Source organism: Zosterops lateralis, assembly GCF_965231275.1.
Source record: "Zosterops lateralis genome assembly, chromosome: 32".
NCBI classification, from domain to species: Eukaryota; Metazoa; Chordata; class Aves; order Passeriformes; family Zosteropidae; genus Zosterops; species Zosterops lateralis.
Genome location: NC_139792.1, coordinates 3,095,017 through 3,111,324, shown reverse-complemented (window position 1 = coordinate 3,111,324; position 16,308 = coordinate 3,095,017). Strand labels below are relative to the sequence as shown.

General features: G+C 60.3%; 2 protein-coding genes across 5 annotated transcripts; one reads left to right on the top strand and one right to left on the bottom strand.

Moving 5' to 3' along the window:
* The first annotated feature begins 697 nt into the window (after positions 1–697).
* Positions 698–6,330, top strand: ZNF740 (zinc finger protein 740). 4 transcript variants are annotated; one of them, XR_014592072.1, is made up of 9 exons: positions 704–751; positions 1,449–1,633; positions 3,204–3,335; positions 4,380–4,466; positions 4,570–4,629; positions 4,772–4,886; positions 4,974–5,092; positions 5,183–5,609; positions 5,763–6,330. XR_014592072.1 is itself a non-coding variant. In XM_083881052.1 (8 exons), the coding sequence occupies exons 2-8, from the start codon at positions 1,739–1,741 to the stop codon at positions 5,273–5,275; spliced, it is 615 nt and encodes a 204-aa protein (XP_083737178.1). In that variant the 5' UTR covers positions 698–751; positions 1,449–1,738; the 3' UTR covers positions 5,276–5,610. The 4 variants fall into 4 exon arrangements, 3 of the variants coding, with proteins under 3 accessions (XP_083737178.1, XP_083737177.1, XP_083737179.1); XM_083881052.1 differs by lacking the exon at positions 5,763–6,330 and having other exon boundaries at positions 698–751; positions 1,449–1,747; positions 5,183–5,610; XM_083881051.1 differs by lacking the exon at positions 5,763–6,330 and having other exon boundaries at positions 5,183–5,610.
* Positions 6,331–7,678: 1,348 nt separating this feature from the next.
* RARG (retinoic acid receptor gamma) lies at positions 7,679–15,193 on the bottom strand. The gene is made up of 8 exons (XM_083881046.1): positions 14,972–15,193; positions 12,288–12,433; positions 11,590–11,731; positions 11,086–11,237; positions 10,109–10,285; positions 9,322–9,526; positions 8,832–8,990; positions 7,679–8,177 (listed from the first exon to the last, which is right to left on the bottom strand). Exons 1-8 carry the CDS (start codon positions 15,090–15,092, stop codon positions 8,002–8,004), a joined length of 1,278 nt encoding a protein of 425 aa, XP_083737172.1. The 5' UTR covers positions 15,093–15,193; the 3' UTR covers positions 7,679–8,001.
* Positions 15,194–16,308: the final 1,115 nt, after the last annotated feature.

The window sequence follows — 16,308 nt, the reverse complement described above, 5'->3', positions numbered from 1 at the left end:
TGGTGTCCCACTTGTCCCCAGTGTCCCCACACTCATTCCTAATGCCCTTTATTGCCAGGGTCCCCCTCAGTCCCAGGGTCCCATTTCCAGTATCCCCCTCAATTCTCAGACACCAAGGGGAGGGCCAGTACCAGCCCCTACTGGCGGGGGGTAATTAAGAGAGGCAGAGAAAAGGGAGAGACCAGCCCCCAAAAGGGGTCACAGGGGAGACCCCAAAGGGAGCGGTCAGAGGAAGGGGCGGGGGGGGGGGAGGGGGCGGCCCAAAGGGGAGTTGTAGTAGGATGTCCCCAAGGGTGGGTCGCGACTGGGGACAGCGCGGTGGGAAGGGGGGGAGAGGGCGCCGGGGGAGGATTGTCGGGTGGGAGGGCGTCGGTGCCGCTCCCGGGGAGGACCGAGGAGGTCGGGGATGGGGTCGGGCCGTAGTCGATCCCTATCTCAGTGAGTCAGGGGGGATCAAGGGGGTGGGTCCCTCTCCTGGGGGTGGGTCAGAGAGGGTCGGGGGTCTCGGAGGGTTTTAGGCCGCGCCGTTGCCATGGCAACTGCCCTCACCCACCATGGCGGCGTAAGGCTCGGCGTCAAGCCACGACTGTGCGCATGCGCAAGACAGTCCTCGCTTTCGCCCGGTGCTCAGCGGCCCCGGAAGCGGGGGCGGGGGTTTCCGGTTCCGGGTGGTGGCGGCGGCGGCGGCGGCGGCGGCGGGGGGGCGGCGGGGCCGGGCTCGGGCGGTCGGAGCGCGGAGGGGCCGCGGCAGGTACGGACCGACCCCCCCCCCCGGGACCCTCCCCTGGGACCCTGCGGCACCCTCGGGGCCGCCCAGACCTCGCCCGGCACCGGGGCGTCGTTCCCACCGGGGATGGTGGAAGGGGAACGGGCGAGGGGTGGGAGAGGGATGGGGAGGGATTGGGGGGAGGTCCCTAACGAGAGAGGCGGCCCCGATCCCCGGTGTGGCCCCTCCCGGCGTGACCCTTCCCAGGCCTTTCCCCGGTTGTGACCCCTCCCCGGGACACCGCCGCTGGGACTCCCCCGGTAACATCCCCCTGCCCTCCCTGGGATCTCCCCGGTGTGACCCACCCCGCCCCGTCCCGTCTCTGGTCACCTCCGGGTGTGATTTCCCCCTGGGAACCCTCGCTATGGTGACCCCCCCCCCCCCCCCGTGCCACCCCCCCAGCTCTCGCAGGTTACAGACACCCCCAGGATCCCCCAGAGTCGTCCCCACGCCCACCTCCCCCTGCCCTGGGACCCCCCCCAGAGTCACTCACCCCTGGGACTCCCTTTCCCCCCCTTCCGCAGGGACAGCCGCTGTTCCAGGGATTTCCCCGCTAGTGCCATCCTGTCCTGGGATACCCCCTGCATTCCTCGCGGGGGTGTCCCCGTTCCCTCCCTCACCCCGACGTTCCTTCCCTTTAGCCCCCCCTTCAACTCCCCTTTTTCCCGCTCTTTCCCTCCAGGCGGATCCCGCTGGATTCAGCTCTATCCCCACAGATCCACCGCCCACCCCGCTCGGGGGGTCCCGGCTTCGGGGGGGGGCCGGCCCTGTGTCCCCCCCCTTCCTGCCCCAGTGGCCCCCCCGGGAGGAGGAAGAAGAAGAGGAGGAGGAGGAGGAGGAGGAGGAGGAATGGCAGCGCCGTGGCGGGTACTGGAGCCCGCCCAAAAATCCATAAAAATTTACTGATCCCACCTTTTCTTACCCCAAACGAGCTTTACCTGGGCGAGAAGTAAGGCCAAAGGCACCCACAGCATGGCTCAGGTAATGAGCCCCCACCCCCTGCATCCTGACACCCCCAGGCCCAGGAATTTGGGGGACCAACAGCCCCAAAAAAAAAAAAAAAGGGAAAAGGGAAAGAAGAGGGGAGAGACCTGGAGCTGGAGCTTCCCTCCCTCTGCGCCAGGGTGGGGGGTGCCTCCCCATCCCCCCATCCTGCTCCAGGGAGATATCCAAGGATTATCCCAGTTTTCCCCAAGATTATCCTGATTTTCTCCAGAAATATTCTGAATTTTCCCCTTAGCCCTGAGGGCCTGTCAGGCCTCAAAAAAGGAGATTCAAGCTGCCCCTCCACACTTGGGGTTCTTCACAGTCTTCACAAGATTATCCCCAAATTTCCACAGTATTATTCCAAATTTTTCCCAGGATTTCCCAAATTTCCACAGTAGCCTTTAGGGCCCCATTAAAGGCAGATCAGTAGTTCAGTATGCAGTTTAGGGGTGTCTTTGTCTCCCCCCACCTTCCCCTCCCCATTTTTGTTTTTTTTTTTTTTTCCAGAGTTATTCCTGAATTCTCCGTTTCTGCTGGAATTGTTCCAGTTTTCTCTGGGATAATCCAAATTTTCCCCAGGATTGTTTCGAAATTTCCTGTTACTCATTAGATCCTCTCTGGGCTGGAAGAAGGGGTTTCAGACACACCTTGGGGTCTTCCCAGAGTTACCCCAGAATTATCCGTTTTCCCTGATATTCTCCCAGAATTTTCTCAGGTTTATCCTGAATTTTCCTCATGATTATCCCAGTTTTCTCCAGGATTCCCCAAATTTCCTGGTAGCCTTTAGGTCCTGTCAGGCCTCAAATAAGGGGTTCAGCTCCCCTAAGCCCTTCTTCTTCTTTGGGGTTCTTCCCAGAATTATCCAGGAATTATCCCAGATTTTCCCCATAATCCCCCATTTTTTTCCCTGGGATTATCCCTGAATTTCCCATTAATGCTTAGGTCCCAACAGGCCGCAAAAAACAGGGGTTCAACATCCCTCCACTCCCAGTTTTGAGGTCTTCCAATTCTGACCTGGGTTTATCTCACTTTTCCAGAGGATTATCCCAGAGATGCTGCACAATTCCCTTGATTTTTCCAATTTGACTTTAAATCCTCATTGGTCTGAAAGAAGAGAGTTCAACTCCCTCTGTTCCACTTCAGGGTCTTCCCAGAATTATTCCAGGATCATCCCAAATTTCTCCTGACATCCTCCCGAAGTTTCCCCAGGATTATTATCCCAAACTTCCTTTGAGATCATCTGAGAGTTTCCCCAGGATTGTCCCAAATTTCCCTTTAGATCAACCCGAAGTTTCCCTAGGATTATCCCAATTTCCCTTGAGATCATCCTGAAGTTTCCCCAGGATTATCCCAGATTTCCCATCACGGCCCAGAAGCAAGGGGCTCCTGCTCCAAGGGGCGCCCTGGCATTCCTGGGCTGTGGGGCTGATCCCAGGGGTCCATGTTCCAGGCGAGTCTCCTGGCCTGCGAGGGGCTCTCGGGCGTCTGCCTCGTCCCCACCGTTGCCAGCAAGAAGATGATGCCCAAATCCGGAGGGAAACAGGACGGGAACCGGGAACGGGGCTCCAGCCCCGACCTCCTGGTACGGAGTGGGAACCCCTGGTTAGGATCTGGCAGCTTCCACTGGGGGATCCCACCTTTAATTGGGGGGGTTTGCCTTTTAATTTGGGGGTTTACGCCTTTAGCTTGGCTTTTCCCACCTTTAGTTTCTTTTTTTCCTGCTTTTATTTGGGGGTTTCCAACTTAATTTTTTTTCCTGCTTTAATTTAGGCTATTCTGCCCCAAATTTGGCATTTTCCACTTTTAATTTGCCTCTTCCTCTTCTAATTAGAATTTTTTCTCCTCAGATTTGAGTTTTTCTCCCTTTATTAATCCTTTTCTATATTTTATTTGACCTTTTCCCATTCTAATTTGGATTTCTTCTGCTTTAATTTTCTTCATTTATGTCGTATGGAAAAGGCTTTTTCCTGCTTTAGTTTTCCTGCTTTTGTTTGATTTTCCCGCTTCTCATTGGACCTTTTCCTGCTTTAATTGTTTTTTGTCTTTTCATTTCCCATTTCTGGCCCGTATTTTCCTTTCCTTCCTTCCTTCACTCGCCCTTTATTTTATTGGACTTTTCCTCCTTCATTTGGATTTTTCCTCCTTTATTTGGTCTTTTCCTGTCTTGGATTTTCCTGTTCTAATTCCATTGTTTCCCCTTCAATTCCATTATCTCCCAACCTCCCCATTCTGTTTATCCTGAACTCCCCCCATCCCAATTTCCTGCCCCTCTTTATGCTCCCTAATCTACCCCACCCTGCCCCCTCAATTCCTGTTTGCCCAATCCCATCTTCCCAATCCCTCCTCCCCAATTCCTGCCCCTTTCCCAATCCCTCCCAATTTCTGGACCCCCAATCTGCCCTTCCTAAATGCCCCCCAATTCTTTCCCCCTTCCCAACCTGCCCCCATCCCAATTCTTGCCCTCCAATTACGCCTTCCTAACCCCCTCCCCGCCAATTCCTGGTCCCGCAATCCCCCATTCCCAATCACCCCCACCCCAATTCCTACCCTGTTTCAAACCCCTCCCAATTTCTGCCCCCCCAATCCCCCCTTCCCAAACCCCACTCCAATTCCTGTCCCTCCCCAGTCCCTCCGCCAGGACCCCGACAAGCCCCGTGCTCGCAAGGACGACGATGCTCCTGAGGCCTCCAACCCCAAGAAATCCATGAAAAAGGCAGGTCCCCTCCCCCAGCGGGGGGGTCACCCCTCGATTTTGAGGTCTAGGGGGGTCGGGGGCCATCTCGGGGGCCGCTGACACCCCCTCGCACCCCCGGCAGCGCCGCAAGCGGGTTCCCGGCGCCGAGGGACCCCCGAGCTCCTCCCGCCGAGGATCCCAGGTTTGCCGCCGCGCCGCACGAGGAGGAGGAGGAGGAAGACAATCTCCCAAACTCCGGCAGGCGCAGGACGGCCGGGGGGGGGGATTTGGGGGGGCTGCTGGGGGTCCCCCCGGCTCTGAACCCCAAATCCCCCCCATTTCAGATGGTGGTGATTGAGCAAAACGGCTCCTTCCAGCTCAAGAACTTCATCTGCGACCACTGTTTCGGCGCCTTCCGGAGCAGTTACCACCTCAAACGGCACATCCTTATCCACACCGGTAATGACCCCTCGTTAAGGAACAGCCCCCACCCCCGCACTGATTCCCGCCCCTTTCCCAGGCACTCATTCCCGCCCGGAATTTCAGGGGAGAAGCCGTTTGAGTGCGACATGTGCGACATGCGCTTCATCCAGAAGTACCACCTGGAGCGGCACAAGCGGGTGCACAGTGGGGAGAAACCCTACCAGTGCGAGCGCTGCATGCAGGTATTCCCGGGAGAATTACCATGGGAATGTGTGGGGCACGCCTGGGATTCACAGCGCCAGCCCCAGGACTGACGCCCCTTTTCCCCGCAGAGCTTCTCCCGCACGGACCGGCTGCTCCGACACAAACGCATGTGCCAAGGCTGCCAGACCAAGACCCCTCCTGAATCCCAGCTCCTGCTGTGAAAATCTGGGAATACCGGGAAGTTCAGGGGGTGCTGGAGGGGGCGTTTCCTCCCGCACCCCCCCCCCCCATCACCATGCTCTGCCTCACCTGGATTTTTCACCCCCTCTAAGGACGGGGAAGAACCCGAGTGCTGCCAGCATGAAAAACATTGGATCTTTCCTGCCCTCTGGCCTAAAAACTTGGATTATGATCCCAAAAATCCTCCTGAAATCTTCAAGTGCCCCCTCCCCTACCATCGTTAATACCCCTGAATCCACCCCTCCCCCTCTTAGGAAAGACTGGGAACCCCCAAACTGCCCAAAATCCCAGCGGATCCAGGATACCTGTGCACAGGTAGGAGGGTCCCGCTGGGAGCAGCAGCATCAATCCCTCTCTTCTTTGGGGAAAAAGAGAAAAAGTAAAGATGTTGGGGGGGTGCTTCAGCTGAGGGGGGGGGAGGGGGGGTGCATCCCCCCTTTTTTTTTTTTTTTTTTTTTTGGAAAATAGGAAAAAAATTAATTTGAGGGACCCCCTTGAGCAGCGCATCCTGTGGGACACTCAGTGGCACTTCCCATCTCCTCTGGAACTCCTTCAAGTTTTGGGGGGTTTCTCCTACTTCTGTGTGGTTTTGGGGTGCTGCCTATGTCCACCCGTGCTGGGAGGTCTGTGCCCTTGGGAGGAGGGGGCAGGGCTTCCCAGCTTCCTGGAAAATGCTGTTCCAAGGGCAAGGAAAACCCCCGAATTGGGGGCAAGGTGGAAGGGGCAGGAGCAGCCACAAGCCCCCAAAAACCACAAGGGGGGCCCCTGCTGTTCCCCTCATTTTGGGGGTATCCCTGTCCCTCATCACAGACTGCTCCAAGGGGCAAGAGGGATGAGTTCGGCCTCCCCTATTTCTGTGGCCTGAACCCCATTTCTGGGCCTGGAGTTTTGGGGGGAACCCAAATTTTGGGGGCCTCTCCCAATAACACTTCAAAAAGGACTTTGGATCTGCTGAGCCCATTCCTCCAAATTTGTGGGGCCTAGGGGGGGCAATTCAGGGGCTCTGGCAAGGGTTGGGCGGTTTGGGAGGGGGGGTGGCGGGGGGGGGGGGGTTGGGGCACTCCAGGGCCCCCCACCCACAAGGGCTCCCAGCCCCCTCACACCACCCCCCCGGCTTCATTTTTGGGGTGTTTTGTTGGGATTTAGGGTTTAATACAGTTATTTTGCTGGGGGGGGGGGGGGGGGGGCAGGAGGGTGCAGCCCTGGGGAGTGGGAGGTGGTCACTTTTAATCTGTAGTTTTTTTCTAAGGGTCCCCAGATTTTGTGTCCCCCCTTTCCACTGTGTACCCTCAATGTCGTCCCCCCCCACTGTGTGTCCTCCCCCTTCCTTTAGGGTTTATTTAAATAAAAATTTGGGTTTTTGCTTTTTTAACCCCAAATTTGGGTCCTTTGGGGGAGTGACAGGGGTCCCTAGAACCCACTCATGGCAAACAAAATGGGGGGGGGGGGGTTACAGTGAGAATATGGAGCTCTTAAACTGGGGAGGGGCCCAGAGGTGCCCCCCTTTATCACTGGGAGGTAGGGGGGCCCAGATGCCCCCCTTCTCCCTGCAGGAGTCCCTAAGTCAGAGGAGTCCCCAGGGGCCCCCACTGTACCCCAGGGGTGCCCCCTCACCTCGGAGGGGGATCCCAAGGTTCCCCTCTCCATCCCAAATCCCCTCTACAGCCCCTCTCCCAAATTCACGACCTCCCCAAAAAATTTCCATAACTTTATTTTGCAAAAATAGAAAAGTCCCATGTCCTCCCCCCAGCATGGGAGGGGGTGGGTGGGCTGTAAACATGGCAGGGGGGCCCCCCCAAAAGGGGGGAGTTAGCAGGGGACAGCAGCGGGGGGTGGGCGGGACACGACTGATGTAAACGCAGAGGAATAAATAGGGGTCAAAGTGCAGCCCCGGGGGGGCACCCCTCTGTGTAGTGTAACAGGTTCCCCGTGAAGACTCTGCACCCCCAAGTTCAGGGGGGCATTTGTAGGGGGGGTCAATAAGGCCAGACCCCAACGTCCAGCCAGGCTGGGGGTAACAGAGGTTTGGGAGGGCAGCTGGGTCTGGGGGAGACCCTCAGGATTTTGGAGTCACCCTATGGCTTGAGCCCCCACCCCGAAATGGGGGGGGGCGGGGAGGGTTGTGGGGGTCACTTTGTGTCCCCCATCTTTGGTCTCCGTAGTGTTTGGGGGGAGGGGGAACTGAGGGAGGGCAATTTTGGGGTGTCTCTCCCTACCCCAACAGCATCAAAAAGCAAAACCCACAAGCAGCGCCCCCCAGTATAAATGGGGTTCCCCCAGACTGGGGGGTAGGATGTCCTGGGGGGGAATGGGAGTGTCCCCCCGCCAAATCCACCCTGTGTCCAATAAATAAACTGTGGGAGGGGCACCCCAGGAGTGTCAAGCATTAGTTTTGGGGGGGAATGGGCTGGGCCCCCAAACTCCCCCCCCTCCCCCATGTCCCCCCCAGTAGAAGGAGGGGTGGCAGCGGGGTCTAAGGGGGCTTTGGCATGAAGCTGAGGTTTGGGGGGGCACCCCCAGACACCCCCAGCTTAAGGCAATAGCTTTGCTCTGTCAGTCTCTGTCCCCTTCCCCAGCTTTGGGGTGGAGGGGGGGCACTTTGGGGAGCTCCCCCTTCCCAGAGCAAAAGGGGGGGCCCTGGAAGGCAGCTCTGAACATCCCACCCCATTGGGGTGGGGCTTTGGAGATCCCCCCTGGGCTGGGGGGGCTATGGGGATTTAGGGGGGCCAGGTGGACTGTCCTGGGCAGCAGGGGGTTCTGGGGGTGGGGGGGGGGCATCCCCCTCCACCTCGGTGAAGATTTCAGGGTTCTCCAACATCTCCCGGATCAGGGGGGGCATCGGCCCCGGGATCTCCGTGCGCAGGGTGATGGCTCGTTCCGCCCCTGGGAAAGCCAAAATGTCAACACCCCTGGAACTCGGGCCCCGCTCAAGACCTTGGGCCCCTCCTGAGAGATGGTATCCCCTTCTAAAAAATGAGCATTAACACCCTCTCAAATTTCAACACCCTCCAAAACCCTGAACCCCCAAAACCTTGGACCGCTCCAAGACCTTGAGCTTCAATCGCTCCAAAAGACATCCCCCCCAAGAGATTGAATCCCCTCCAAAGGCCTTGAATCCTACCCAAAACTGAGCTTCAATGCCCTCCCAAATTTCAACAGCCCCCAACTTTCAAAATACCGCAAAAGCTTCAGTGCCTCCCTAAAAACCTTGAACCTCCCCAGATACCCTGAACACCACCAAAATGAGCTTCAAACCACCCCCCTCAAAACCTTGAAACACCCCCAGGACCTTCAACTGTCCCTCCCTGAGAGCTTCAACTCCTCTGGTGCGAGGGGCAGGTTTGGGGGTGTCCTGGTGGGTTTGGGGGTCTTGGAGGGGTCCTGGGACAGTTTGGGGGTTGCCCCCTTTGGTAGTGACTTTGAACAGCGTCTTGGAAGATCACCGTGGCTAGGGGGCTTTAGGGGCCTTGGAGGGTTCTGGGGTCCTGGAGGGGTTGCCATGGTTTGGAGGGTCCCGGGGATCTGGGGGTTGCTCACCCTTGGTGCTGATGCCACGCAGGTCAGTGATTTTGAGCAGCATCTGGGGGAAACGCTGTGGCTGCCGTGGGCGCCGGCGCCGGGCATAGACCCGGAGAGCCTCGAGCAGCGGCTCCTGCAGCCGCTCCACACGCCGGGGCTGCTCCAGCTCCATCCGGTCTGAGAAGAGAGGGAGAGACCACCTGGATAGACACTGTCCCCGTGTCCCCTGTCCCTGTGTCCCCATGTCCTCACACATGCCCATCTGTCCTAGAGATCCCCATGTCCCCCTGATATCCCCTTGTGTCCCCACCTCCACAACTGAGTGGCCACAACTCCATCCCATGTCCCCATGTTTTCTTGCCCACCATAGCCCTGATACGCCCCCATGCCCCCCGCTGTCCCCCCGTATCCTCACCCTGACAGATGAGGCAGATGACACTGAGCAGCCCTGACTCAGTCCCATGTCCCCATGTCCCCCACTTTCCCCTGATGTCCCCCATGTCCCCACCCCCACAGATGAGGCAGATGGCACTGAGCAGCCCGGTCTCAGTGTCATCAAGCTGCAGCGGCAGAAGCTGCCCCGCGAAGGCAAACACAAGGTCAGTGAGGGGCCCAAATCCTGCGTTGTGCATCTGGGTCCGGGTCAGCGTCAGCCCATCTGAGAACGTCATCGTGTCCTGCTCTGGTGTGTAGCGGGTGCAAATCCGCAGCATCTGCAGACCAGGGACCACAGAATCACCAAGGGGCACCACAATACATCCAGGGACACCAAAAATCCATCCAGGGTCACCAAAATCACCAAGAGTCAACAGAATCCACACAGGGATGCCAAAAATCCATAGAAGGGCCCAAAAATACATCCAGGGACACCAAAAATTCACCCATGGTCAGCCCATCTCATCACTGTGTCCTGCTCTGGAATGTAGCAGGTGCAGATCCACAGCATCTGCAGGGCAGGGACCTCAAAATCCACCAAGACTCTGCCCATCCTGCAGCATTGTCGTGTCCTGTTTTGGCTCTGCCACAGGACAGACACAGCACTGAGGGGGGGTCGGGGTCCAGGACACCCAAAAACAGCTCAAGGTCACCAAAAGCATCTGAGAGACCCCAAACTTTCCCACCAAGAGATCCTCAAACTGACCCAGGCTCTCCCAGGAGACCTCCCAACCCCTCTCCAGGACATCTGTCTGTGGGGTGGTGAGGTCAGGACCACCGTGGACCACCCCAGGCCCCTTCAAGGAGCCTCCAACCCCCATGAGCAGCTCCTCCAACTCCCAGGAAGGAACAGCTCTCACCAGGATGTCGAGGCAGGCAGCCTTGAGCAGAGTGATCTGGTCAGCCATGCTGAGCCCTGTGAAGCCAGGGAGCCGCTTCGCAAACTCCACGATCTTGATGATGCACTTGGTGGCCAATTCGCTGAACTTGTCCCACAGCCCCAGGTCCAGCTGCACCCGGTGGTCAGCACTCGAGTTCTGGGGGCATGGGGAGGACCCAGCTCTGTTAGGGGGGTTGTTCAGGACCCCCTGGGACCCCAACCCCAGCACCCTGACCTTGTCCCAGGGCCCGAGGTCCAGCTGCACCCAATGGTCAGTGCTCGAGTTTTGGGGAGAATGGGTTCAGTGATAGAGGTTCAGGGTGGATTGGGTCGCCCTGGGACCACTGGGACCCCAATCTCAGTAACCCCCAGGTCCAGCTGCACCATGTGGTCAGTGTCCAATTTATGAGGGACACAGGCTCTGTTATGGGGGTTCAGGACCTGCTGAGACCCTCTGGAACCTGCTGGGACCCCCTCCTCAGTGACCCTCAGCCCCTGAATTCAACCCCAGCCCCAGGTCCACCTGCGCCCCTTACTCAGCACTTGAGTTTTCAGGGATCAGGAGGTGCAGAGACACCACTCTGGGCTCCACGGTTAGGGTCTCTCCTACAAGTAGCCCCCCAAACACCCCCACATCCCCCAGTGCTGTCTCAGTGAACCCCTCTCCCTGAACTTGTCCCTCAGCCCCCTAGTTGCTCAGCACTTTTGTTTTAGGGGAGTCATGAGGGAACAGGGACCCAACTGTAGGTCTGAGGGTTGGAGTCCCCCCCCCCAAAATCCCCTGGGGACAGAAACCTGGTGCCTCACTCCCCCTGAACATGCACCCCAGCCCCAGCTGCCCCCAGTGCTCATGTCTGAGGAGGATCAGGAGGGAACAGCGACTCTGCTCCAGATCTGAGGGTTGGGGGGAGTGTTGGGGTCCCATCTCAGTCCCCCCAGATCCCCAGCCCTGCTCACCGTGGTGTACTTGCCCAGCTGGCCCAGAGAGGGGAAGGTCTCCTGGTGGGCTCTGCTGACCCTCCGCACCAGCTCGGCCAGCTCGGGGCTCAGCTCATCCCCCCCCAAATCCTCCTTCACCTCCTTCTTCCTCTTCCGGTCGTTCCGCACGGCTGAGGGGGTGGGATTTGGGGGTCGGGGGCATTGCTGGGCCCCTTCAAATCCTCCCCAGGTGGGGTTTCCTCCCCCACCCCCAAAAATCCCCCCATGGTATAGGAACATCACCACCATGAGCATTCTCAGGATCCTGGGACCCCTCAGCAAAGCTTTGGGGGGGTCTCAGTTTTAGGGGACATCCCTGCAGGACCAAGAAGGGGAACCCTCACACCCAGCAGTCCCTTCCATAGCCCCAAATCCCTCCCAACAAGAACATCCCCAGGCCCAATGGGACACCCCCAGGGCCCCTCAGTGATGCTTTTGGCGGACCCCCAACTTCAGGGGACCCCAGCCCAGACCCCCTCGCACCTTCCTTGGACATTCCGACCTGGAAGCACTTCTGGAGGCGGCAGAACTGGCACCGGTTCCGGGTGACCTTGTCGATCTGGCAGTTCCGCTCCCGGTGACACGTGTACACCATGTTCTTCTGGATGCTCCGCCGGAAAAACCCCTGCAGAGGGTAACAGGGCGTTGGAGGGGGCCAGGGCACACTCTGACTGGGGGCACCAGTACCACATCCCCAGGTATCCCAGTAAGGCTCCTCAGTGCTTGGAGTGGAGCTCCTCAGTATCCCAGGGTGGGGCACAGGGCTTGGGAGTGTCCCATTTCCCCGGGGGGTTCCCATTGTCCCTGAGGGGTCCCTAGTGCCTGGGAAGGGGTCCCCATCCCTCAGGGGTGGTCCCATTCACCCCACAGAGTCCATGATGTCCCCACGTGTCCTTACAGCTTCCCAGTGCTTGGGGGATTCTCACTCCCCCAAGGGATCCCCATTCCTCGAGTGGGTCCCCACTGCCTGGGGGGTGGAGGGGGCTCCCTTTTTCCTGGGGCAGTTCCCCAGTGTCCCCAGGACCCCTTATGATCCTCCTCCAAGTGTTGAATCCCCAGTTCCCCCAGTACCACCGCTCCCATCACATGGTCCCCACTGCCCCCTACCGTCCCCCCACCAGGGTTTCACTGTCTCAGGAGGGTCCCCCTGCCTGAGGGGGTCCCCCCTGTCCCCCACGCACCTTGCAGCCCTCACAGGAGCTCACTCCGTAGTGGTACCCAGAGCTGCGGTCGCTGCACACGAAGCAAGGCTTGTGCACGCGGGGCGGGGGCGGAGGCGAGGGGGGGGCCGTGTCCCCCACAACCCGCCCAGAGGAGGGCTCCAGGGCTGGGGGGGAAAAAAGGTGGGGGGAGTTAAACAGCCCCGCTCAACTCCCCTCCAAAGGGGCCCCAGCCCACACCGGGAGGTAGGAGAAACTAAAGCACAAGGTGGGGTGGGATTTTGAGGGTCTCGCTGTCACCTCCATGGCCTTAAAGTCTGAGTTTCAAACCCCAAAATCAGGGGCTGGGGAGTAGAGGGCTGGAATCCGGGGGTGCCACCATGGGGGGTGGTGGAAGGGACATATCAGTGTGTCCCCTCTCCTGCCTGACCCCCTCCCAAACCCAAAAACCTGGGATGGGGATGTTCCCAGCTTCCCCAGCCCCCAAAATTCTGGAGAAGGAGGATCACCAGCCCCCTCAAATCCCGCCCCCCCGCGTAGTGCCGGGGGCTGACACGGGGGAGAGGGAGGAGTCCCACCCGCGCGCAGCCCAGGCGGCACTGGGGGAGGGGCCGCTGGTTTCAGATTTTTTTTTGGGGTGGGTTTTGTGTGTTTTGCTAAAAAAAACCCAAAATTGCTGAAATTGAGGAAATTCCGGCCTCGAGCGGCGCGTTTGTAACCGCGGGGGAGAGGGGGAACGAGGCGGAGCGGGGGGGACCCCGCCCAGAGCGTGCCACGAGCACCCCAAAATAACCCAGGGGGAGGTGACGGAGGCCCCTCGCCCTTAAAAACGGGGCCGAAATTGAGGACCACTCTGGCCTCTCCCGGATGGGACGGGGACCCACTCATCTGTACTTCAGGCTTAGGGAGGGCTGGTAGTGACCCCCCATCAATACTGGAGATTCCCTGCAGAGGGTTGGGGTGGAAGGGGGGGGGTCATTTGGGAGGTGCGGGCACATTTGGGGGACCCCACCGTGCTTGTTTTCTCTTAAGGTTGGATTTGTGAAGAGGGAGGAATCCAAATTAAAGCATACACCTCCCAAAACATAGCACCCCAAAAACCATCCGGGGGTGCCACGACGCTGTACCCCCCCCCCCAATTTTTTGGGGTACTCCCCGCTCCAAGGCGCGGTGCCCCCTCAGGCCTTAAATGGAGGGGGACGGGGGGAAGTTCCTCCGCCCAGGGTGGAATTTGGGAAGGGGGGGGGGGCTGGGGTTCCCCCCAAAAACCCGGGGGTGACGCCCCCCCACCCTGCTGAAAAGGGCCCCCCCCACACCGGCCCCGCGCCAAGGGGGGTCGAGTGGTTTTGGGCCAGCCCCGCAGGGGTTAAAGTGCCACATTGGCAGTGCGGGAGGGGACGCGGGAGGGGGGCGGGCGCGGCCCCGACTGGAACCAGTTGGGCCGAGGAACTGGGAGAGGGAGGACACGGGAGGGGGCTACCCACCACGAGCATAGGGGGGGATTCAGGGGGATTTGAGGGGATTTCCCCCCCTCCCACCCTGTTTGTGCCCAGATTTACACGTGGAGGGCTCCTGTGGGCTCCCCCAAAACCGGGTGTCTCTTTCTACCCCCACAAAGAAGTCTGCGACGCCACAAAAAAAACAAGGTTCGGAGATCCTGAACCCCCTCCAAAACAGGGTCCAGGGGCCCCGCCCCCCCCCCCCCCCCCAAAGGGGTCCTGTGTAATCTATGCCCCTGTGCCCCTGGTATCCCTGACCCCCAAAAAACGGGTCCCTATTTCTGACTCCCGAAGAGCTCCGGAACACTGCGACCTCCCCCAAAAACGGGGTCCAGGTCCCTCGCCCCCCCCCCCCCGCCCCGCTCAATGGAGCTCCCTCAGCGCGCTCCCCACGTCCCTGTGCCCCCCGCAAAACGGGGCTGGGACCTTGGCCCCCCACAAAACGGAGCCTCAACAATACGGGTCTCTCCTGGCAAGAATTTGGGGATGTTCCCCCCTCACACCCTCGTCCCTCACCGCGCACACGCCCCCCGGCCACCCCCTCGCGTCATTCCCGCACACGCCCAGGTCGGTCCAGCACCCACGCGCGTCATTTCCCCCCACCCCTCGCCACCCCCGCGATGTCACTCCCGGTCCTCCGGGTCACCCCCGGTCCCCCGGGTGACCCCCACCCCCTTTCACGCGCGTTTACACACTCGGACACGCTCTCCATCCCAGCCCCCGGCACACCCACGCACCTACTCGCGGACATGGAGCAGCCCCCCACGCGCGCACCGACCGGCCCGCTCACCGCACACCGGCACTCCGTCTCACACTCATTTGCACACTCGGGTTCACACTCGGAGACCCCTCCCAACGGCCCCGAGCCCACCCCACGCTCCCCACACCCACTCGCGGACGCGCGCCCGGCCCTCCCGCGCAGTCACCCCCGCGGTGCCACAACCACCGCACGCTCACGCTCATTTGCCCACACTTGCACGCTCATCTGAACACCCAGACGAGCTTCCCGGCATCCCTCGCACCCACTCGTGACACGAACGACCCCCGCACACACCCCACCGCACACTCGCACTCGCTCTCATACCCATTTGCACACCCAGTTCACACCTGGACGCGCCTCCCCGCCTCCCCTCATCCCCACACCCACTCGCGAACATCCTCGGGCGCTCCCGGCCCCCTGCGCCCCCCGGCCCCCCCTCTCGGTACCTCTGCGGGCGGGGCCGCTGCAGCCTGCCGGCACCGGGACCCTGCGCAGGGCGCAGCCCCCGCGGTTCGTCACGTCGTGCAGCCGCCGCGGCGCCGCCGCCGCCTCCACGCAGCCGAACATGGCGTCTCCGGACCCCCCTCGGCCCCTCCGCGATCGGTCGCGACCGACCCGGTCGCGATCGGCCCCGAGCGGCCCCAGAGGGTGCGGCTGCGGGGGCGGGGCCTGTGGAGGCGGGGCCTGCCTGGGGGCGGGGCTTGAACACGCCAAGCCTGAAGGGGAGCAGGAAATGGGGCGGAGGCTGGACGAGGGGCGGGGCTTGGATGGGAGGAGGTTAACGGGGAGGGGAGATGGGGCGGGGCTTGATGGGGCGGGGTCATTCGGCATGTGAGGGCAGATATATGGGCGGGGCTTAAATGGGTGGGGCTAAATTAAGAGCAGGTCCTGCTCTGAGAGGGCGGGGCCTGGAAGGGCGCGACCCTGCGTGGCCGGGCTGAATAGGAATGGGGCGTGGTCTCGGTGACAGGCGGGGCGTGGCGGGGACGGGCTCTGGGACGGGGCCCGGAGGGGCAGCGTGTGTAGGCCCGGGCTGAATTAGAAATGGGCGTGGTCTGAGCGAGGGGTGGAGCTCGTGGGCGGGCTGCTGGGGAAACGGGTGGGGTTTAGAGCAGTGGGAGGGATCTGGGGCGCAGACAGGCGGTGTCGCGTAAACTTGTGTGACATTGTCACACGGTATCAGTCGTGTGTGCCCCCTCCGTGAGTCCCTCCTCCCTGGGGTACACCCAGGCCATGCCCTCTGTTGCCCCCAGCCCTCCCTGTCCTCCCTCCCGAGTCCCTCCTAATTCCACTCAGTGCACTCTCAGTCCTCATGTCACCACCCGTCCCCCCAGTCCTCCCGGTTCTTCCAGTCTTTTCCAGTTTCCCTGTCACCTCCCTAGCCCTTCCCAGTCCCTCCCAGTCCCCTTGTCACCCCTCAACCCCTCCCAGTCGTACCAGTTCTCCCAGTCCACCGTATCGTCTCCCCAGTCGTTCCCAGTCCCTTTCAATCCCTTTGTCACTTCCCCCAGTATGTCCCCTGTGCACAGGTGTGTGTCGGCATGTCCAAGTGTGCCCAAGTGTGTCCAGGTGTGTGTGAGTGTGCACAGGTGTGTCTGGGTGTGCCTGGACATCTCCGGGTGTGCGAGGGGTGTGCCAGCATCACCTACCTGACTGCATTCCTGGGGCTCTGCATGAGTAACACACCTGTACACGGGATCATTGCACGTGTCACACACCTTTACATGGGATGGTCATGTGTCACTGCATATGCCACACCTTGACGTGGATCACGTGTGACTGC

Excerpts from the sequence above, each read along its gene's own strand:
- ZNF740 (XM_083881051.1), top strand. Across the intron at positions 4,630-4,771 it reads CCTCCCGCCGAGGATCCCAG|ATGGTGGTGATTGAGCAAAA; the intron begins GTTTGCCGCCGC and ends CCCCCATTTCAG. Across the intron at positions 4,887-4,973 it reads GCACATCCTTATCCACACCG|GGGAGAAGCCGTTTGAGTGC; the intron begins GTAATGACCCCT and ends CCGGAATTTCAG.
- RARG (XM_083881046.1), bottom strand. The coding sequence starts at position 15,092 with ATGTTCGGCTGCGTGGAGGCGGCGGCGGCGCCGCGGCGGCTGCACGAC. Across the intron at positions 11,732-12,287 it reads GCTCCTGTGAGGGCTGCAAG|GGGTTTTTCCGGCGGAGCAT; the intron begins GTGCGTGGGGGA and ends TACCCTCTGCAG. Across the intron at positions 10,286-11,085 it reads AGCTGGGCAAGTACACCACG|AACTCGAGTGCTGACCACCG; the intron begins GTGAGCAGGGCT and ends CCATGCCCCCAG.